This window comes from Cyanistes caeruleus, chromosome 1 (genome assembly GCF_971803275.1).
Source record: "Cyanistes caeruleus chromosome 1, bCyaCae1.hap1.1, whole genome shotgun sequence".
Lineage (NCBI taxonomy): Eukaryota > Metazoa > Chordata > Aves > Passeriformes > Paridae > Cyanistes > Cyanistes caeruleus.
This window is the reverse complement of record NC_141701.1, coordinates 125,253,706-125,273,679: the sequence shown is the minus strand read 5'-3', so window position 1 is coordinate 125,273,679 and position 19,974 is coordinate 125,253,706. Positions and strand designations below refer to the sequence as shown.

Here is a 19,974-nt window from a genome sequence, read left to right as displayed (position 1 = left end):
CCGTCCAGAGGACAGCGAGGATGAGCGTAAGCCTTTGTCCAAAGACCACCAGAAGAAGACTGAACACCCCATAGCAACAAGTGAGGCATGCATAATGAAGAATAGTGACGTAAAACCAGAAAACTCGGAAATAGGAGGAAACTTACAGGAAACATTAATGAATATGTATAGCATACGGTGTATAAGTTTAGCTTGAAGTGCTTTGTTTTGTACGTGAGGCAGGGTGGGAAGCCTCCATACCCCAGTTGGTTTTGTACATGAGGTGGGGTAACAAGCCCTCCCTGTACCCTGGTCAGTTTTGCTTATGCTTTAATCATACTTAATTGCTGGCAAATTATATATATAAATTGTATTTTTTTGCTAAATTGTATTCTTTTGCTAAACTGTATTCTTTTATACCAAATTATTATTCAGTTTACTAAATTGTATTAATTTTTAATTAAACTGCTGTTAACTCAAGGGACCTAGTTGTCAAAATTCTAATTTCATTTATAACAACTCCATTTCCAAATTTGCTTTATTTTTTTAAATTGCCTTTGATTTTATCATATCTCCTTTCCAGAGTGCATGATACACTTTGTTCTCTGATGTCAAGATTTCATTTCCTTTGATAAAATGAAGAATATCCATCTTGTGATTTCAGTGAGGATCAATTCAGCAAGACTTGGTCCACCTCTTTGCACTTCATGTTATCCTAATCCTTTTCTTTGTATTTTATCATATTTCCATTCCAGAGTGTTTGTTACACTTTATTCTCTGATTTCAATATTTAATTTCCTCTCATTTCATGAAAGGAAATGAAACCTTGTGATTTGAATGAGTATGAATTGGACAACATTTGGTCCATTTCCCAGCTCTTCATGTCATCACTTTCCATTTTATAGTTTTCTCTTTGTTTCAAATTTTTTAATGGTGTTTCATTTCTTCAATTTCTTTTCTTTCTCAATGGTTTTGTTTCTAGTCATGGTGGCTTTTCTAATGTTAAAATGTATTTTCCTTTCAGTAGTGCAGAATGAAGCTAATTTACCAAATTCTGTGACAGGTTATCCCAGCGCTCCTTTCAATCTGAAGTTAAAACCATGGCATTTAAACATAGGTGAGTCCTTCACAACATGCACATTTATTGTGTTAGAGAATTTAGGAACATTACTTCAACATTAGGGAACAGGAATAAGAGTGCAGAACCCTCAATCCTGTCTTAAGTAGCCTTAGTGAAACTTGAAGACCAAAGAGTAGTTTTTCCCCTTAGTTTCAATATCAGAGAAATTCCACTTCCAAGCTCTAAATGACAGACTTAGATCACAGAAATTACACTAGTTCACTCATACAAGGACACTTTAGATTTAAGGACACCTGATACAAGCAGGATTATTAGCTGAAAATTGCTTGTTAATGTTGATTTTTCTGATAAGACTGTAATTTCAGCCTTGTAATGGGGGTTATTCCCAGTTACTGGGATTCAAGTCCAATGTCTGCTGTACTCATTGTAGATATAGTAGTCCATATCTGCATTTCTGCTGTGGTGGATGGTCCAGAATGGGGTGCCTGCCCTCCAGTGTTTCTATAGCTTCACCTCCTACAAGGACAACTTATTTGAAAATAATTAACTACACATAAACTAAAGTACACACACATACATACCATGTAGCATAAAACACTACTTTCTTTGTAGACAAAGGCAAAGGCAAGGCTTTGTTCACAGCAGTGCCATAGAAAGAATAATTTTTGCTTATAATGTTTACTTTGTATGTCTGAATGCTCCTTTTTCTGTATTCTAGCTGATTAACAATACGCATAGCTTTTCAAATCCTAGAATCCAGAGAATTTTTCCTAAAGCTTATAAATAGTGTTTGCTTGATATTTTCAGATCCTGAACTTGAACCACTGAAAGGAAAGCAAAAGGACTCTGACAGGAGATTTTTTACATACAAGCCTTATGAAAGCAAGTGGGATCCACAGCTGCTACTGCCAAAGAGTCCCTGGCCACCTACATCTGCTTTATTACCGGTTAGTCAAATTAAAAGACAACTTACTGCTTTCCTCAGCATCAAAATATTTTGAAATAACAACAATAATAATAACAACAACAATTAGAGTTGTATTTACTTCAGAATATTTTGAATCACCCAGTCTTGAGAGGATATCTGGCATATCCTAAGGGAACTGTCACCATACTGGAGATCTAGGGATATGGACCGTTCATTTCCTTTAGCTTTTCAAGAGTGTGATTCTTTCTCTAGCTCTTGTTGAGAGCTTTAATGGAGTTGAAAAGATAGCCTGTTGTAGAACATTTTCTTATTTCGGACTTTAGAAGAAAATTACCCAGTATTGCATGTGGTAATTCATTCTTAGGAATCAAGATGTCCATATTAGACTGTTCAAAGACACAGACTATTTCAGAATAAACAGATGCTGGATGAATGTTTTTATGGTTTATATATATATTTATGTATATATGTATTTATATATACACACCAAACTCTTAAATGTAGATGTCTCCAAACCAGAATGGCTTTGCTTATAAAACAGCTTTGATTTTCATTACTGAAGATTAACAAATAGAGCATTGAGGGGAAAATAACATATATATGACTGTAAATACCAGTACAGAGCAGAAACACACTAAATACTTTGTATGGTATATTAGTGAGGATTTCCCTTAGGCCCCAGTTTCTGAAATAGCATGGAAACATCTTTCTACTTAACAAATTCCTCTCTAACTCCTCTCACTATTCCTAAAAATTAATTACCAACACTTCCAAATCAGTAATTCTTTTCTCTAATCAGTCCCTCAATTATCTGGAGATAAAAAAAAGAGCACAGCCCATCAAGCTCCTAGTAACTACAGGTGCTGAGTGCGACCATGAACTTACTTTGGAAACCACCTGTCCTCTACACCCAGGAGCTGGGGATCAGCAGACTGCCAAAATAAACCCTCATACATTCCCTCTTCCTTCAATAGACACTTCTGCTTTGCTCTTGACTCTGATTACTAGGAATGGACTGCTGAAATCTCCACACAGTCAGGTAGTTTCAATTCCTTTTCTAAGCAGTGTGTGTGGATGTTGAGTGCGACAGGGGGAAGCACTTTTTAGTCACAGTCTGCATTGCTGAAGGCTTTGGAGGTGTATCCAGAGCTATATTTAGACACAAATCTCTAAACTTAAACTGTGTGTAAGCTGCATGGTAAATGCACCCCAGGAAGTGATTTAACATAGAAAACTGCATTTTGGATCATTTTGCCTTTTCCAAAGACAGTGAGCTATGTACTACTGTGGAAAGCTAGGGACACTAGTAAGAATCCTTTATGTGAGGATCTGTCTCTGTGCACACAGTTGTGGAGGCTGGCATTTCTCCAGGATTTCCCAGATGCAGCACTTGAAAGTAAAAATTGTGAAAGGTGTTGACAATAAAAAAGTTCATATTTTTTGTTCAAGAGAGCTTCCTGTCAATTGCAATGAATCTCCAGACATTGTTTGAAATTTGCAGTTCCCTAAATTTTAGTTTGGAAAGGACAAAGTCCTCAGTCTGCTTGTAAATTACTCATTTCCTGAGTGCCACGCAAACTCAGCCCAGTAAAAGGTGATTTCTCTGTGCATGGCAAATGAAAGGCTAGGGACAAATTAAAATTCAGAGGTTGTTAGGATCTGGAGCTCTTGTTAGAGCTTGGTAGACATAATCATAAGATAATAGCACTGTATCTATATTAATCTTTGATTATGATAAATTTTTAGCTGGACCTCCCCATAGTGATAGGAAGGACAGTATCAAGTGACACATGTGGAAGTCCTTCAAAGAAATTATATTGACTTGGTCTTTTGACAGATGGAAACAAGAGCACAGAGCAGGTAAATTAATTGCCCCAAAAGTCTGAGGGAAGAGTCAATTTCAGACAAACTCTTCCAAGTAAATTTGATCTCTTATAACACTTGTGAAGGCATTTCTAATGCTCCTGAGGAAAAGAGGAATGAACTTTGTCCTTAACCTCTGTGCATGACACATCATCTTTAAAAATGTGGTTGTCTTCATTATGACCAACAAGATGGAGGTAGTCCCTTGTGCTAGTCTGTAGTGCAGAGTGAGACACATGGACATGTTACAGACACTCATTTCCTGGCTTAGGCAACTTTACTCTTTCACTTAGAAGAGTCAGGAAAAAAAAACTAAAGGGCTGCTCTGCAGTGAGGAGAGCACAATTGCTAGAGACCTTGGGGTACAAAGGTTATTAAGGAAACAAAGGTACCTACAGTAAATCTATGCATGGATAATCCTCTTTACTCACAAATATACAATAAGAAATATCCTAAGAATATAAACAGAGTTTTTTTGAAAATGCTGGCTTGTTTTGTTTACCTGCTTTGTTTATGCTAAATACCTTTACCATATGTGATATATATAAAAGTAAGAAAAAAAAAACTATTCTGGTTAAGAACACTGTGAAGAAACATAAAATTTTCTTTTCTTCCAATAGTACATCCTTGATGCCTTAAGTTTTAAGTTTTTCTGGTCTGTTTTGGCATGCAGCTTTATATTAAGGGTTACTAGGATCCTGGCAAGAAAGCAGCTCTTAGAGCATCACTGCTACTGGCAGGACAGATATCTTGCTTCCAAGTTCCTACAGAGCTGTGACACTCAGAGCTGTAGCTGTTGTGAAAGGCAGCTGCAGTGCTGTTACCCATCTGTCCAAGGAGAAGCCCTCATTACCTACCCAGGCTTACCAATACAGTGCAAGTGGCTTGATCTGAAGACACTGATGATGCTCCTTTACAACTTGGAGACTGAGAGGCTCTCCAGAGAGCAGTTCTGCTTGCACTGCAGTGTTGGCTTGGTGCAGGGTAGCAGCATGCAGCAGAGCCCAGCAGGACTGCAGTGTCACTGGCATTCTGCTGTGTCTGCATCATTGCCCACTGCACTGTTTTATAGGTACATGTGGAAGAAGAGCAGCACGCGAACAGAGTGCTCTGACAACTCTTCGTGTTCACCTCAGATTAGCATCAACTTGTGCCCCTGTTACACACTCAGATTCAGAGTCCAAAGGGGCCTGAGACTGCCTTGCAGAGATGTTTGCTATTCAGGCTGATCTCCATCTCTGCTGACATAGTTTGCAAAGCTCTTAAACTTCCGAGGAAGCAGAGTGTGGTTTTTGCACCAGGGGCTGGCTAAAGTGATGTTCTCATGTCTCAACAGTTAGGGATACAGGCAAAATCTCTTCATTCTTTTTACTTTTGCATACTCATTGTGGGGGTGGAAATGCACCATAAATGCTGATGACAGCTATATCAGCCTTTGGGCACACAGTCAACTTCAGTGTGAACACCTCTTAGCCCAGTATACGAATAATGCACAGTAGCCATCACCAAAAATGACACTGATCTAAAATCTGCTCCAGTCAGTCTGTATTTTTCCATTACCTTCAGTGTACTTTGAAACAGGCTTAATGGAGGTGAATTCTTTTGTTTTAGGCAGCACTGTGAGATTGTTCCTTTAGAAACTGCTTTGTGAAAACCTCTACAGCTTATATAGCTACAATGTGAAGCCTTGTGAAGTCCTAAAAGGAAGAAGCAGGTTTACAGGTTATCTGTAAATATCTGTGAATTCATAAATGACCAGAAGGACCAAGTGTTACACAAAAGAATGTTCAGATCTGTCACCCACACATACTGACTCTATAAAGACAAATCAGTAGATTCTGTAAGCTATTAATACTAGTATTTTGTATATGCATAGAACTTACCCTATATATCTTTGTTATAAAACAAACTATAATAAAAGTAATTTCAAGGTCTCTGCTCAGGACATCCTCTGCTATCCCCCACATACTTCAAATTCAATGTTATCTCTAAAACTGTTGTACTTTATATTAGCTTTAGCCATGTCCACTGTGATTTCTGGAACTCATGGATAATTACCATGCAGGTTAAAATCAGTGTTTGAATTAAACACAGGATGGACTTAATGATCTCAAAGTTCTTTTCCAGCCTAGTTGATCCTGTGATCCTGTGACTCCTAATTCTAATCTAAGATCTGTCAATACTTCTATAACTTTGATTACATTCTTTACCATGAATTTATGCCCCAGTTCAACTAAAAGACATTTTTCTATATCCTTCCTCCATGACAAAACCATATATTTGAAAATTTTAGCATATTCACGCAGAGTATTCAGGTTGTCATCAAATTTTAAGTACTATTGAAAGTGTTAGTATCTTTGTCACACTAAGCCTTTGAAATACCAAATTTTATGCCTTTCCTGTGAAACAAAATCATTTAAAAGACACAAATTAATCAACTTAACAATGTATTAAAAATCTAGCATTTAAAGAATTATTTATTAAAATCTTTCTGAGACCTGATTTACAAAAGATGGTAAAGATAGCAGGTTGGTCTGCAATAAAATAAAAAAAAAAAAAACAAACTTGTATTAACCACAATTAAAATTAATATAATGGAAAAAACAGAAAAAATAATTTCCTGCTAGATACTTCTCTGCTTCATTGAATATTGCTTTGAGCACTGCATTATACCTTATCATGTTGTGCTGATAACAGTGGGGTAATTTTATTACCTTGATAACACAACTGCAGTTAGCTAACACTGTGCTATTGGGAACTATTGCACTTTCTATAAGGAAGAAAAATATTAATTTGTTTTAAATAAGGGACTGTCTTTAATAAGGTACTAACTGCATCCCAAAAGACACTTAGAGACCTGTGCAATGCTAAATAAAGGAGTGAAGTCAAATGAAAAATACTGTGGGATTACTCCTTTCACTTAGATGAGAATAATACCTTCTTTTCCTTTGACACCAACCACTATAACAGCTCAGGAATTGCTGGGACTGTGCTGCTGAATTTTGTGCATGGTGAAGGACAATAAGCAGGGATAAGACTGGGAAAAGAAGAGGGAGCTGTGGAGTCATGAGGAGAGGGCTTTGGAAGAGGCAGTGAGATGTGCATAGTTAGAAAGGCAGCTGTGGCTGCAGGCTGCATGTACATCGTTCTTTTCACAGAGAGCCAGCTTAGTTTTAGTTCCCTGGGATTTCCTCAAGTTACAAACCACCAGACAGTGTGTGAAACAGAAACTCTAGTCTATAACTATTTAAAACATCAAGATTTTTAACACTGAAGTGCTACTTTTCTTCCACAGAGGCCTTTTCTTAGCTGGAAAAAGTCAGTCAAGGAAGTATCTGTCATGCTGATTGCACTAAAATTGTGCTTTGAAAAATAAATTTATCTGTAATAACATGTTCTTCAACTGACTCTTTGACTATCATTTTTCACTTCATAAAGAGAAACAGGTTATTTTCACTTGCTTCTTACTTGCTTCTTAGAAGAAAATGGTAGTCAAGCAGTGATGGCTGTTTCTTAAGTGTTCATCTCAAGAGATGAATATGAGAAAAACAATCGCCTGACAGCCACTGGAATGTCAAAACACGGAGCCATAAAAAGCTGTGTTCCTGTGTGTTGTTTTTCCTGTGAATAATTGTTCTTGTTGATGGTTATGTACTTTTGAAAGTAAGTAACAAAATGTTACTAGTGAAAATAACTAAAAATGGAGAAAATCAAAGGATAGCAAAGGGATTTTTCTGTTCCCAACAGAGGAAATTTTCTGACTTCGTGGAAAAGGCAAGGAAGGAAAGGGGATATAATGGCCTGTACTAGAACAAATGTTACAATATGCACCCGTCCTTCTGATTACGTCCCTCTGATCATAGCTTTAAAAGCTGTCTGGCATGGCCTGTGCAAAATGTGAACCCTGTCATGCAGGAGCTGTGTAAGTGCGTCATTTGGCTACCTTGGATGGAGCAAGGAAAATACTTCTCTTGAATCCAGGAATGACAAAGCCTCAAGTGCCTTCCATATCTGCAGGTTCAAGCACACTGTCCATACACCTAGTTTTCTGTTGCCATGTCACTGAAAAAAAAAGAGCCCAAAATTTATAAATTTATTTATTGACTATTGTGACAGGGTTTTGCAGGCTGTTGTTTGTTTGGTTTTGTTTCTTTTTTTCCTATCATCACACAGTATATCACAGTTTCATAACACTGTAGGTCTTGTAAGACTGGACATCAACCATTCTTTTGTGGTACTGTTTAGGATGTTATTTTTAGAAATAGAAATTTGAGGAATGTACTCTAAGAAGTCATATAGGAAGGGGGAATGGGTGGGATACAGATAAGATTTATGTTAGGCTTCTAGCAGGTCTAGTTAAGAAGGCTTGAAAACATGGGACAGGAAAATGTCAGAGACCTCAGAACATTGCACAGAGGGAGTGAGATGGGATTTAAATTAGCAGGATAAACTGAAGGCCCAGGGAAAAGACCTAAACTATTGTTCTGGAACAAAAGCTAATGGCTGCTTGGTATCTGTTCAACAATCTTATTCTGGAATCAGTGAATGCTGTAGATCTGTTTGGGAGCACATGTATATACAGTATTTGTTATAACCTATGCCAGAAGGGGAGGGTAAGGCAGGTACTTGATAACAGTGCTTTAAAAATAGATCCCTCGGGGTGTATTAGAGTGAAATGACATGGAATGACCAATATTTACAAATATATATATCTGTAGGGTTTATTTTAGAACAATTTGGTTGCAGTGGAAAGCACGATGTAGACATTTTGGTTATTATCTATAATAAAAAAGCATAAAATAACACTTAAGAAAATGTATAAGGGAAAAGAAAGAAAGAATAAGAGTAAAAAGGTGTATATTTGCCATCTGTGGGTCTAGCAGCAAGATTTGGTTGCAATTTTGATGACTGATGGTGGCAGTCCTGATCCATTGGGGATGGGGAAAGCCCACAAAACACAGAGTTGAATTGGTTAACATACTCTCAGGTTTGGTGGGAATGCCCAGGTACCTCCTCTTGGGGTGAGGAGTTTTACACTGCATGATGTAACACTGTGGATCGTGGTGTACTTTTGGGGCCTTTGATGGTTTATTACTCCTTCTAAGACATTACAGCTGCCTCTCATCAGCGTAGTTGAGTGAATTATGGCCTATGTGTGAATGTCCCTGTACTTCCCCAAAGAGAATTTTCCACGTTTGAGCCAATAATCTATGAGAGAACACTGGCATGATAAAAAACACTATCTCACCTTGCAGGATCTGATTGTTATTGGCCTCTTCCTTTAACTGGCTCAAACCCCAGCTTGCAGCCTCTGTGGCAGATGTGCACCCCCTCTGCACATGGGTGGTTACTTTGCCCAAGATCAGCAGAGCAGTCTGAGGCTTTTGCAAATGGCCAATTGTTTTGAGTCATTACCATTAACATTCCATTCTCTCACGTATTATTAACATGAAGGAAATAAGGGGATGACAAATATCAGAGACATTAGGTTTTAAGTCTTTTTTTTAGTGAGAAAATTAATTTATTCTGGGAGTTATGCCTAATGCTAGCCAGGATTGAGACATTTCACTGTTTCAAATCAGTTATGCATTTTACCCTGTTTTATTTAATTTGGTATCTGCCCTTTGTCAGTGGACAATCAAATAGGAAGAGAAATCAGGAGAACAGGGTATGCAAAGATAATGCACTGTGTCCCTGAGGACATGCTTTCTCTAGGATAATAGGCTCCTTAAAACAAGGCACTAAGGAAGTGTATTGATTCCTATTAGATTGACTTTTGCATCGGCATCTAAGGCTGAGGGACATGTATGATTTACTAATCAGACTTAAGTTGATAGGAAATGTGTGTTTCCTTTCTCTCTTGCTCCTGATGAGTGGCAAAAAAGCCTAACAATATATTCCTCCATGCCTTTCCTTGTCACTTAGACTTATGAAAGCAACTTCAAAACAAATGGTTTTTTTTGGTCCTTTTCCAGTAAGTATGTCTCAGACTCTTGAAACAGGAATTTGATTTAAAATAGATCTTTCTGTAGACCTGTTGAGCAATATCAAGATCCCATCCTGAACATGGGCTACCAAGAAATAATAATTTTAGAAGCTGCCTTCAGCAGGATTGCAAATGTCAGCAGCTTTTTGGCAAATTAGTATACTTTCAATACCTCTGAGAAAAGAAAGACGTTAATTTTATAAATCTGGTGCCTCTGATGTAGAAACAGATGTATGGATGCCTTGTTCTTCAGAGAACTTTGCTTTCAGATCTGTTAAATTCAATAGGCTGATCCCCAATAAATATTGATGATCTTAAAAACTACTAATTTAATTGGGGAAGCCTGATCAAGGAAGCTTTTCTGCCCTGTTGAAACTGAAGCAGTGGTGAGACTATTAACTCTAAAATGCTGTGACAGGTCTTTTGTTAGTGATCTTACAGTTGTGCTGGCAACTTGGTTAATACATAAATGCTGATGCACAGTAACAAAGTTCATAATTCTCAAATGTGTTATTCTTGGAGAGTTTAAAACCACTTTCATTAATGAAACTATAACAATACACTTGTGCTTAAAAAATAAATGCGAGGCATAAACACTTCCCTATATGAGCTTGGTAAGAACTGGATATTTTCAACAGTTTATTTTTTCAAAATAAACATTTCAAAATGTTTATTTTTTCAAGCTGGTATACTAAATTCAAGAAACCTTCAAGCAGACTTTTTTCACAAAGTCAGAAAAGAGAAAGTCTTCTTCCCCTTCTTTTCTGCTTCAGGTATCTTAGTGATTTATGTAAGTGCTCATGATCAGTGAATTAAAAACTGATGCACACTTTCAGAAGTTGTTTCAAATTTTATGTGACTGTCAATGAATGTATTTTAAAAAAAAGTTAGTTTCAATACATGGTTTCCAAACACAGGATAAGTTTATGTGTGACATTTGATGAAAATGAGGAACTACTCCATATTTAGAAAACAGCCGTACCATTGCAGTGAACTGTGTTATTCCAAAAATTTTTAAAATATTAAAGAAGCTTAAATCCTGTTTTTATTCATTGTTAAATAATCTTACAACTGTTTTGCCTGGAATAGAGAACCTGGCCTGTTCCATGGATATCTACCACTGAAATCAGCTACAATGGATGAGCTTACTCCTGTGAGAATTCGAAGGCACTGCTTGCTAAATGGGGGGGAAGAAGATGCACATGCTGTGAGTACTCTACTTTTCACACCCAGCACCTTTAAATGCATAAATGCATTGACACAGTCTTCATGCAAAACAGAAAGCTATCTCAGAATAACTTTATTTCAAAACAGACCTGCAACTAGAAACTTAGAAAAAAATCCTTTTCTGAGGATCTTAGTTTAACATTGCAAAATGATTGTTTCTTTCTGTATTAATTTCAGCAACCTTCTCAGACAAGTTAGAATCAAGGAAATAATGAGGGAAACATCTACTATTTAAGAACACAATGAAATAAATTAAACTGAGATCTTCCCTCAGTTTAGATAACTACCAACAATTTTGCTTATTACCACTTTTCTATTGATTTGTTACCCCTTCCCTCTTTGTGAGTACATGTCTAGAAGAGCCACTGGTTTATACAGATTGCTTATACAGATTGAAGAAAATTGTTTTCCCTGAGTTCCCTGCTCTCTCCATACTGCCATATCCAGTATTTCAGGCACACTTTCAACAGATTTAAGGACCTCTTGCTGGAGAGTTTGACCTTAGTGGATGTTAAATATTTAATAAATGGGTCCAGAAGATGACTGTGTTTTCTTCAAATTGTTGCATTCTTGTTTCTGAGTAAAACTCTCTTCCTCTTCTCTCCTCCTCAGTTTTATTTAGATGCTTTTAACTTTAATTACTGCACTGATGGTAAATGGAAGTGTGGCTGTTTCCTTGTCCCTCTTTTCCAAGTATTCAGAAATAATTTAAGCCATCATCAAAACCTGTAGCTGCAAAACAGAAATAGGAAACTTCCCTTATCCCTTCTTAGCACACAAAATATCATTAGGAAATTAAAGTCAGGCCAAATTTACAGTATTTTCAAATTCAAAATGGATAATCATACTCCTTGACACTTACAGAATATCAATCTATGCAGACAAATACTGTAACTACCTTATAGTAGCCCTCTTTATGTATTTTAACTTTTCTAAATAATTAAATAAATAAATACAGAAATCAATGTTTAATTCCCATCAATCCTTTGCAATATTTTTTTCACAAAGCAGTATGCACCTGAGTCCCAGCAATACTGTGGAAATTGATAAAAGCGTGTGAAAGAGGTTTTGCAGCAATAATCAAATGTATCACCTGATATAAAATAGTCTTGTTTTAATTAAACTTCCTGACTGATTCATTAGTCTTTACTTCTTTTTCAATTTCTGGTCATTACTTCTGAATATTTCTTCAGAATGGCCTTTCAATTTTTCTAGTTTAAATAAACATACACTGATTCACTAGAATTTGAACTTTTTGAAAAGGACTGGATATTTTCCCATGAAACCTGATACCACTATATCTAAATATAAGACAGCAAACTTAAGGATCAGTGGGATGGTCTTGGTGAAACTTACTGGGTTACATAGAGAACAGCATGATTTATTCCTTTGGTAGACCAAATGAGCACATAATGTGGACAGGATGATTAATCATTGATGGGAATCATGACATTTCTCTACCTAGATAGCCAAGACGGGTAAAATGATGAGCCTGAGAATATATTTTTCTAACTCTTATCTAATCTCATGATCATCACATGAAATGTCATGTCACAGGAACATAAAGGAGACCTTCTGTCTTTTGGAAGATACGTGATTTTTGAAGGAGTGCTTCAATTTCCTCTCTCTGACTTACTAAAATATAAAATATAATGGTATAATACTGTGGCTTGAGATGAATATAAAATAAGAATTTCTTGAAACATTTATGCTGCTCATTGAATATTTCAAGGGAAGAACATGAAAAAAAATTCAGGGAGCTGTAACATACTTCATAATTAGCACCTCTCACTATCCCAGTGTCAAAAATGTTTGCCTAGATTCTCTGATGGAAGCCAACACGCAGATCACTTTTTCTACATGCCCTACTTAGTTCCATTGCTGAAGGATGAATTTGGAGAGTCAGAGCTTCTCAGCTGTTGGCCACATGGTGTCCTTGCCTGCACAGGTGAGAACGGTGGATACCACTGGAGAATCCCTCACAGCCTCTCCAGGCAGCACAAAGACTGCCACAGACAGTGACAGCGCTCACTAAGCAGGTAGGAGCCAGCCAGTTGCCAAGTGGTTCACACGGTGTAGCTGTGATCCTACGCTCTCTATGCCTTACACACCTGCCTCAAAGCTACACACTAAAGGCCCTTTCTTTGCTCTGGACTTGAAGGATTAAAGCAAGATTCCTTTCTTAAGGTAAAGGAGGACTTCATACCTTTATGCCGGGTTTTTCATGCCTCTCATCTGGTAGCCTCGTAACTCAAACCTTTCCAATAAGGAGGAAAGTTAGGTTTCAGTCTTTCTTCAGCATGTTCTCTCCAGTGGAAGAAGCTAAGTTAACAGACAGGATGGAAGGATGATGAGAGAATGGAGAGAATTAGCAAGTGGCAACATAATTCTGCAGCTTGTTTTGATAACTTGGCTTTTAAAGGTGTATGGTCAAATTCTCCTTCAGCTCTTACATTATCAGTAATCATTATTTTTTAGATGAATATTGGAATAAGAAGTTAGCTCAGATCTTCAAACTGACACTATAGACTAAATCTGTAAGAAATAAATCTGAAATAACTATTGATTAGTAATTAATTCAGCAACAGAACAGATGAAAACAGAGGTTGACTTCTGTGACTGTTGGGTCAAGAGTGTGCTTTTGACACACATACTCTGACTACAGGAAACTTTGTTATGTGAAACTAGAGGCAAAACTAAACATCTGTAATCCCCTTGTTTAGGTAGGGTTATAGAGTTCAGGAGGGCATTTGCCAATTTTGGTGAAGAAGATACAAGCTTTGTAGAAGGAAACACATGAGACATTTGAAAATACTCTCTTCCCTGTATTCCATTGTTAGCTCCTGAACTTAAGTCAGGCTTTGTAGAAGGACTTAAACCTTAGACTTTGTATAAACTGAAAGCTATTCCTGCTGGGAAAGACACTAGGCTTAACTTCTGGGGTCCTTTTAGGTTCCTTGTGTATGTCACCTGGAAACACCACCTTCTGTTTTTGTGAACATTCCCCCTGACTGGGACAAAAATCAGAACTCAGGACATTGCATTCCGGTATTCTGGTGTATGGACACACTGTGCGTATATGCACTATGTGACAACAATACTTTGAGGGGGAAAAGATCCCTTATTCAATATTAAAAATACTTAGGAAATAAGTGAGCAAAATTAAATGGCAAAGTTTTTCATAAATCTTTGAATTCCCTGAGTCATACCAAAGCTTTAAATTAAATATATTTGAATCTGCTTTTCCAAGGACTAGATGAGGAGCATGAACATCAAATACCCCTGTGTGATCTATTGGGACTTGGGAAAAAGACAGGCATTTAAAGATGGCCATTCCTGAAACAGTGCAGTTGAGCAGGCAGAAATCTGCATCTGTACCCCATAACTGTGTTCCTGGGCTGTGACAGTAGGCAACTGCTACACCTGACCTTCCCCCGAGGAAAAAGTGTGATGTAAAATTATTTCTCCATGCTACTACAAAGCTAAAACAGTGCTAGGCCTTTGCCATCCTTCTGAGAAAGCCATAGTTCATCAGCAAGCTATAATCTTTAGTAAATTAGAAAAGAATTCTTTGAAATCTTAAGGTAGTCTAAAATTACATTCCTTCCAATGTAATTCCATTACATTGCAATTTCTAATGACTGTAATAATTACTATTTGACCAAGGACTTGTGAGTCACAAAAACAATGCTATTTTTAGTGCTCTCCAATTGCTATGTCAAAGGACATGCAAAAGCACATAAAAAGTAATTATAAATATTCTTTCTGAATGTGCAATTTTTAAGATACTCCAAAATTACTCCAAAATTTCACTTTTGATTAACCATTTTAGAAAGTTCTTGGTTATTTAAAAATTTATGAAAATCTGTCATGTTAACAATGTTCTTACTTTTGCTACAAAAAAAGGATGGATCAAGACAGAAGACAGTACAACTTTCATTAGAAGTGAGATTGCAAAAGCAAGATTTGCAAACAGTTGAAAAATAAAATAAGAAAGGGTTAAAATATCCTGCCACTTATGGATACAAACTTCAATCCAAGGTTTTCTTTGCCAGCAGCCAGTAAGTGATTACATAATCCTAATAAGACAAACTCAGGCATGAGAAAACTCCGCTGTCAGTACTAACATCCTTTGTGTCTGAGTAGTGCCACAGACACTGAGATAAAACAATTAAACTGTTCTTGTGTCTTTAACCTTTGTCCATTGGTGTGTGATACTGGGAATGGTCAATGCTAAACAAACAGCAGGTATCTCATGCCAGCAAGAGCTATTCTGCTTAGAGCAGTATTTAGTCTTCAGATTTAAAATGTAAAGCTGTAATAAGGAAATATAAATTTAACCAACCTATTCTGTGCAATCTGTGCATGAACAATTTTATCTTGGCAAGACAAGTAGAACATGTAGGAGACATGAAGCTGCATAACACTGGGCTGGTTTGAACTCCTGTATGGGCAAAACAGCCCAATTGCAAAGCAAGTTCACTTGGACAACTTCAGAAGAAATAGTAAACCCATACAATTATAGAGTATGTGGTAAGTTCTACCCTCACTGACTGAAACAAGCTAATGCACAACAATGCAAAAAGGCATGCCAGTAGAAAAACTGCTTAGTGTAATTAAGTGAGTAAAAGTGAACAGAAGAGCAATTGGCATAAATGTGAGGACAAATTTGAGAAATCACTTTTGAATATTTCAAAATATTTCTGATACCATATTGAAATTGGAACTGCTGGAAGTTTTTGGCTACTCTTTCTTATTTTATTTTTCTTCTTCACATGATGAACATCTTGAGAAAGGTATTTTATTTGGGAATTATACTGTTTATCAAGCAGGCTTACTGCAGCTGAGGCAGAATGAGGGATAAAATGCTTGGCCATGAACTTGTGAAGGTGAGCTGCACCATGTTCAGCTGGAACTTAGACAAAACACAGCACACAGAGTTTGCTTTTTTAAACAGGGAGGATAAAGCTGAGGGTGCCTGTGCACCTCTGTCTGGCAAACTGATGACTGGCTGCCCACCAAAATGGGAGATGATAGTGGGTACACTCAGTGTAAGGTCGTCTTTTGCCTCAAGACAGTATAAAGAGCAGATGGGAACATAGTTACACAGATTTCTTAGTTGTGGTGTGCTTTTTTTTAACTTTTTGCAAGCAAAGATGCTCTCCAGCTGCTTAGATGCGTTTAGCAGTGCCTCTCCCACTTGCGGAGGGAGCCCTGATCTGCCTGCGGGTGGATACTTGCACTCTTCTTGTGTTAACTTGATAAAGCAACCCAGTGGTGAAATGATGAGCTTCAAAACTCATCCAGGTGGATAAGATAATGAAGCAAAACAAAATCCTTTCTGAAATGTACCTTTTGAAATACTGGCAGCTTGCACTGCATCTGCTTGCATTGTACCCAGACTGATCTGCCTATCAATATTAGATGTGAAACAGTGATTTGCTATAATTTTCATACTGCAATGAAAACTGCAATTGTCATATTGATGTACCAAACATAAAGGAGACAAACAAGTAGGAAGTGGGTTTAAAACCTTTTGGGCTGCTGCAGTTTTGGAAAAACAGAACTATTTAAATTTTCTGAGAAAGGGAAATATATATAAATTCTGGGCTTCATCTGGAATCCCAGATGAAAGATTTCTCCCCCCCCCCCGCCGAGAGATTTCTATCACTGTTGAACAAAATAAATGAGATTACAAGGTGAATGAGAGCAGTGCTGTGCCTTTCCAGCTGAGGATGAAAAAGCTCTCCACCGCAAGTGCAAGATGCAGAAACTCATTGTATTCTGGTATGAGCAGTTCATACAAGGCAGATGTAAAAATTATAGAAGCAAACAGCACAGTGCTACAACATTAGCAGACAGTTGATTAGCTCACTTGTACTTTTCTTTCTTTTCTGGAGTTTTCTCCTATTATTTTAGACCAGAAAAACGTTCTCTGTTTGCAGCGAGGATGGCTGATTTTTTATAACACTCCTGCTAGGGCGCTGGGCACGGAAGCAAAAGGGACTCCGGGTAAGTTTGTTTTACAGGCGTGTTAAAAACGCCTAACTGGAGGGCAGCCAGTCCGGCCCCGGGAGCCGCTGGAAGGGGTGGGACAGGCGCATCCCGGCTCCGCACCCGCCCGGGCCGGCCCCGCCCTGGGCCCGGCGATATAAAACGGGCCGTGCGGGCGCTCCGCGACTTCTCCGCCTCCAGCCATGGCCCCCGAGCGGCCCCCGCCGGCGTTCGCCGAGGCCGGGCAGCAGAGTGGGCTGCAGGTGTGGCGCGTCGAGCGGCTGGAGCTGGTGCCGGTGCCCCCGAGCCGCCACGGCGATTTCTTCGTCGGGGACGCGTACCTGGTGCTGCGCACGGAGCGCCGCGGGGCCAGCGTCGCCTACCGCCTGCACTACTGGCTCGGTAGGAGCGGGCGGGAGCCGCGGGCGGGCCGGGGACAGCCCGCAGTGCCCACCCTGCTGCTGAAGGGCTGGCCGGGCTCCCGGGCATCGCGGACAGGGCTTTCCCTGCCCTTCTCCCTAAGGCTGCGGGTGAGAGGCTTCCAAGAGGGGTACTCGAGGCGGAGGCAGAAGTGGGGCTGCCACCAAGGATCGGGGTGGTGCCGGGCGTCATCCCTTCCGATGCTGAGGGACTAAGTGGTGGGACACTGGGGTATGGCAGAAAGGGGAGAGCTTGATCGCTTCGTGGTGTTAGCTTGGAAATGTACAGAAGTGTTAAAGTCAGTTCTTGGCTGCACCCGACAGAGGTTCTGGAGTGAAATCCTGCCTTTGCTCACGTGAAGAGTTTTCTTGCCTTTGTCTCCATCTGGATGAAAATGTCCTCTCTAGGCCACCTGCCTGTGGTGTTGTAGCCCTGGTTAGTGTCTGGGTGTGCCTTTTCCAGCTAGATTAATTTTGCTTTCTGATGCTACAGGGATCACATGCAAAGACCGAGTGTTCTTTGCAGCCTCTAATATCAGTCTGACAGCCTCCTGGGATTGGAACCAGGCTGATGGCTTGTGCCTACCACCTTGACTAGCCCACTTTACATCAAAATTGAAGCCTGACAGAGGGTTGTGTTTTACGTGACTTCTCGTCTCCTGGTGGTTTCATGTGACTTCCCTATCTGGCCACAGAGTCATCCTGCCACAAGTGGTTGCTGTTTAGCTGCCTGAAACTTACTGCTTTTTTCTTGTTTCACCAACAAGTTTGTGTTTTAGGCAATCATCTGAATGAATGCACGTAAAGATACGTGTATTAATGTTAACGTGCTTGAGTTGCTGCAGTTCTCATTGTACTTTTGCATGCATTGAAAAATAGTCGCAGATAAAGCTGGGATTGTTTCTGCATAAATGTTTGAGCGTTGAATTTTGCGTGTCTTTGGAGTTTTCGAGCTGGCAAGCAGGGTAGTGTCTGCTTTGGTAAGAGTATAATCATAGATGGCAGTGTGAATGAATTTTTGGCAGAGACTTTTCTGTCAGCAGTGCTGCTAATTTAGTAGCAGGGTTTGGCTGTGTAGACCTTTGTTAATGAAGCTGGAACTACTCGTGTCTTAGTGAAGGTCTGCTAGACTCATCACAGGGGTTGATGAAAGGACTGTTTGCAGCTCTTGGGAAGGAAAGGTAGAACAGTGACTGACGTAGCAGTTAAAACCTCATTGCTGGTGACTGAAGAGCTTTAGCTGTACATATTGATGCATATTTTCTGCTGATCTGGTGCTATCTAGATAGTCTAAATGGCTTCAGGTGATTCTGTGCACCCACTGTTGTGCAGCTGGCAAGGTGGCAGCAGGGAGGCTCACTGCTGGCAAATCCCTTCCTGCTTGCAAAATACTTCAGCAAAATCTGAAGCACTGAAGAAAAATCTAAAGTGCTGCTGTGTGCTTAATGGCAAGAGGAGACCAGGACTTCAAACAAGGTGCATTGAGAGGGCCAGTCACACTCAGAACCACAGAATCATTTTGGTTTTTTAACTGATTCACACTGCTGTTATGTACACCAAACTCTTCCCTTGTAAGGAAAGACTCTATAACCTGCTAGCCAGGAAGATCACAAATAGGGTCTTTCTGAAGACTTCTCAGAAGTGTCTCTGGATAGCTGCATCAGTCACTATCACTCAAACTTTGGGATGTAAAGAAGGAATTCTTTAGATGGGGGAAACACTACAGACTTTGGTCTTAGGTACTTACAAGGGTCTTGCCATTTGGTGACACAGTCCAACTCCTGCTTGTCATATGTTGTATGTTATTGTGGCAGCTGCATACAGTGGCTGTGGGTGTGAACAGAGTCTGCCCAGAAAAAAAGACCCCCAACATCAAATTTTCCTATTACATAGTGGTAAATTAGTTCTCCTAATTCCTTGCTCTAGGCACACCCCAGGGGTTAAAAGAAGGTCTGGACCATGGCATGATGGTCTGTGACCTCAGTGTGCTGACAGTCTTCATCTGTGTCTGGCATCTTACAGGTGAAGTGACCCCACAGTTGTTCTGCCATGCTGAAGTTTCCTATGGGAAATCCACTGTTTTACCAAGTATCTCACATAGACTGAGATGCTGGTGAGGTTGGATAATTTCTGAGCAATCTAACCTGGGTGTATCAACATTGTTGGCATGGCCAAGCAATCAGTGTGGATCTGTTTTGCTGCAGCTGTATCCACTTCTAATGTTGCTCAGACATCCTGACTCAGTTGTCTCTACTGGCACTTGGGGGATGCCTTAGGAGTTGTACTAATCCTAAGGGAGCTGTCTGGACTTGAAACTTGAATCATTAATGGAAACAGCATGCACTGTGCCAGTATGAAACTACTTGTTGTGAGTGAGATTGGCTATACCCCACTTAGTATCTTTAATAAAATCACACATGGTGTTTTCTATTTTTTAACCCTTGTCTCCAGACATGAAGTCATAAGATCTGTCCATGTGAACAGGATCTGTATGGTA

At 39.1% G+C, this 19,974-nt stretch overlaps 1 protein-coding gene across 9 annotated transcripts in view; it reads left to right on the top strand.

Annotated features, from left to right (window-relative positions):
- Positions 1 to 19,974, top strand: part of SCIN (scinderin) — a 66,592-nt gene that overhangs the window by 1,597 nt on the left and 45,021 nt on the right. For 2 of the 9 annotated variants that reach the window (XM_086855751.1, XM_086855770.1), the window contains exons 2-4: positions 1,043 to 1,096; positions 1,868 to 2,007; positions 10,927 to 11,044. Coding sequence is in view for 3 of the 9 variants with exons in the window: in XM_023920403.2 (XP_023776171.2) it covers positions 17,262 to 17,460 (199 nt within the window). In the remaining 6 variants the exon portion in view is untranslated. Of the gene's footprint in view, positions 1 to 1,003; positions 1,097 to 1,867; positions 2,008 to 2,821; positions 3,028 to 10,926; positions 11,045 to 12,884; positions 13,013 to 16,423; positions 16,852 to 16,964; positions 17,077 to 17,104; positions 17,461 to 17,503; positions 18,954 to 19,974 lie in introns of those variants that run through there. The other 7 variants (XM_023920405.2, XM_086855774.1, XM_086855759.1 and 4 more) reach the window with 7 other exon arrangements.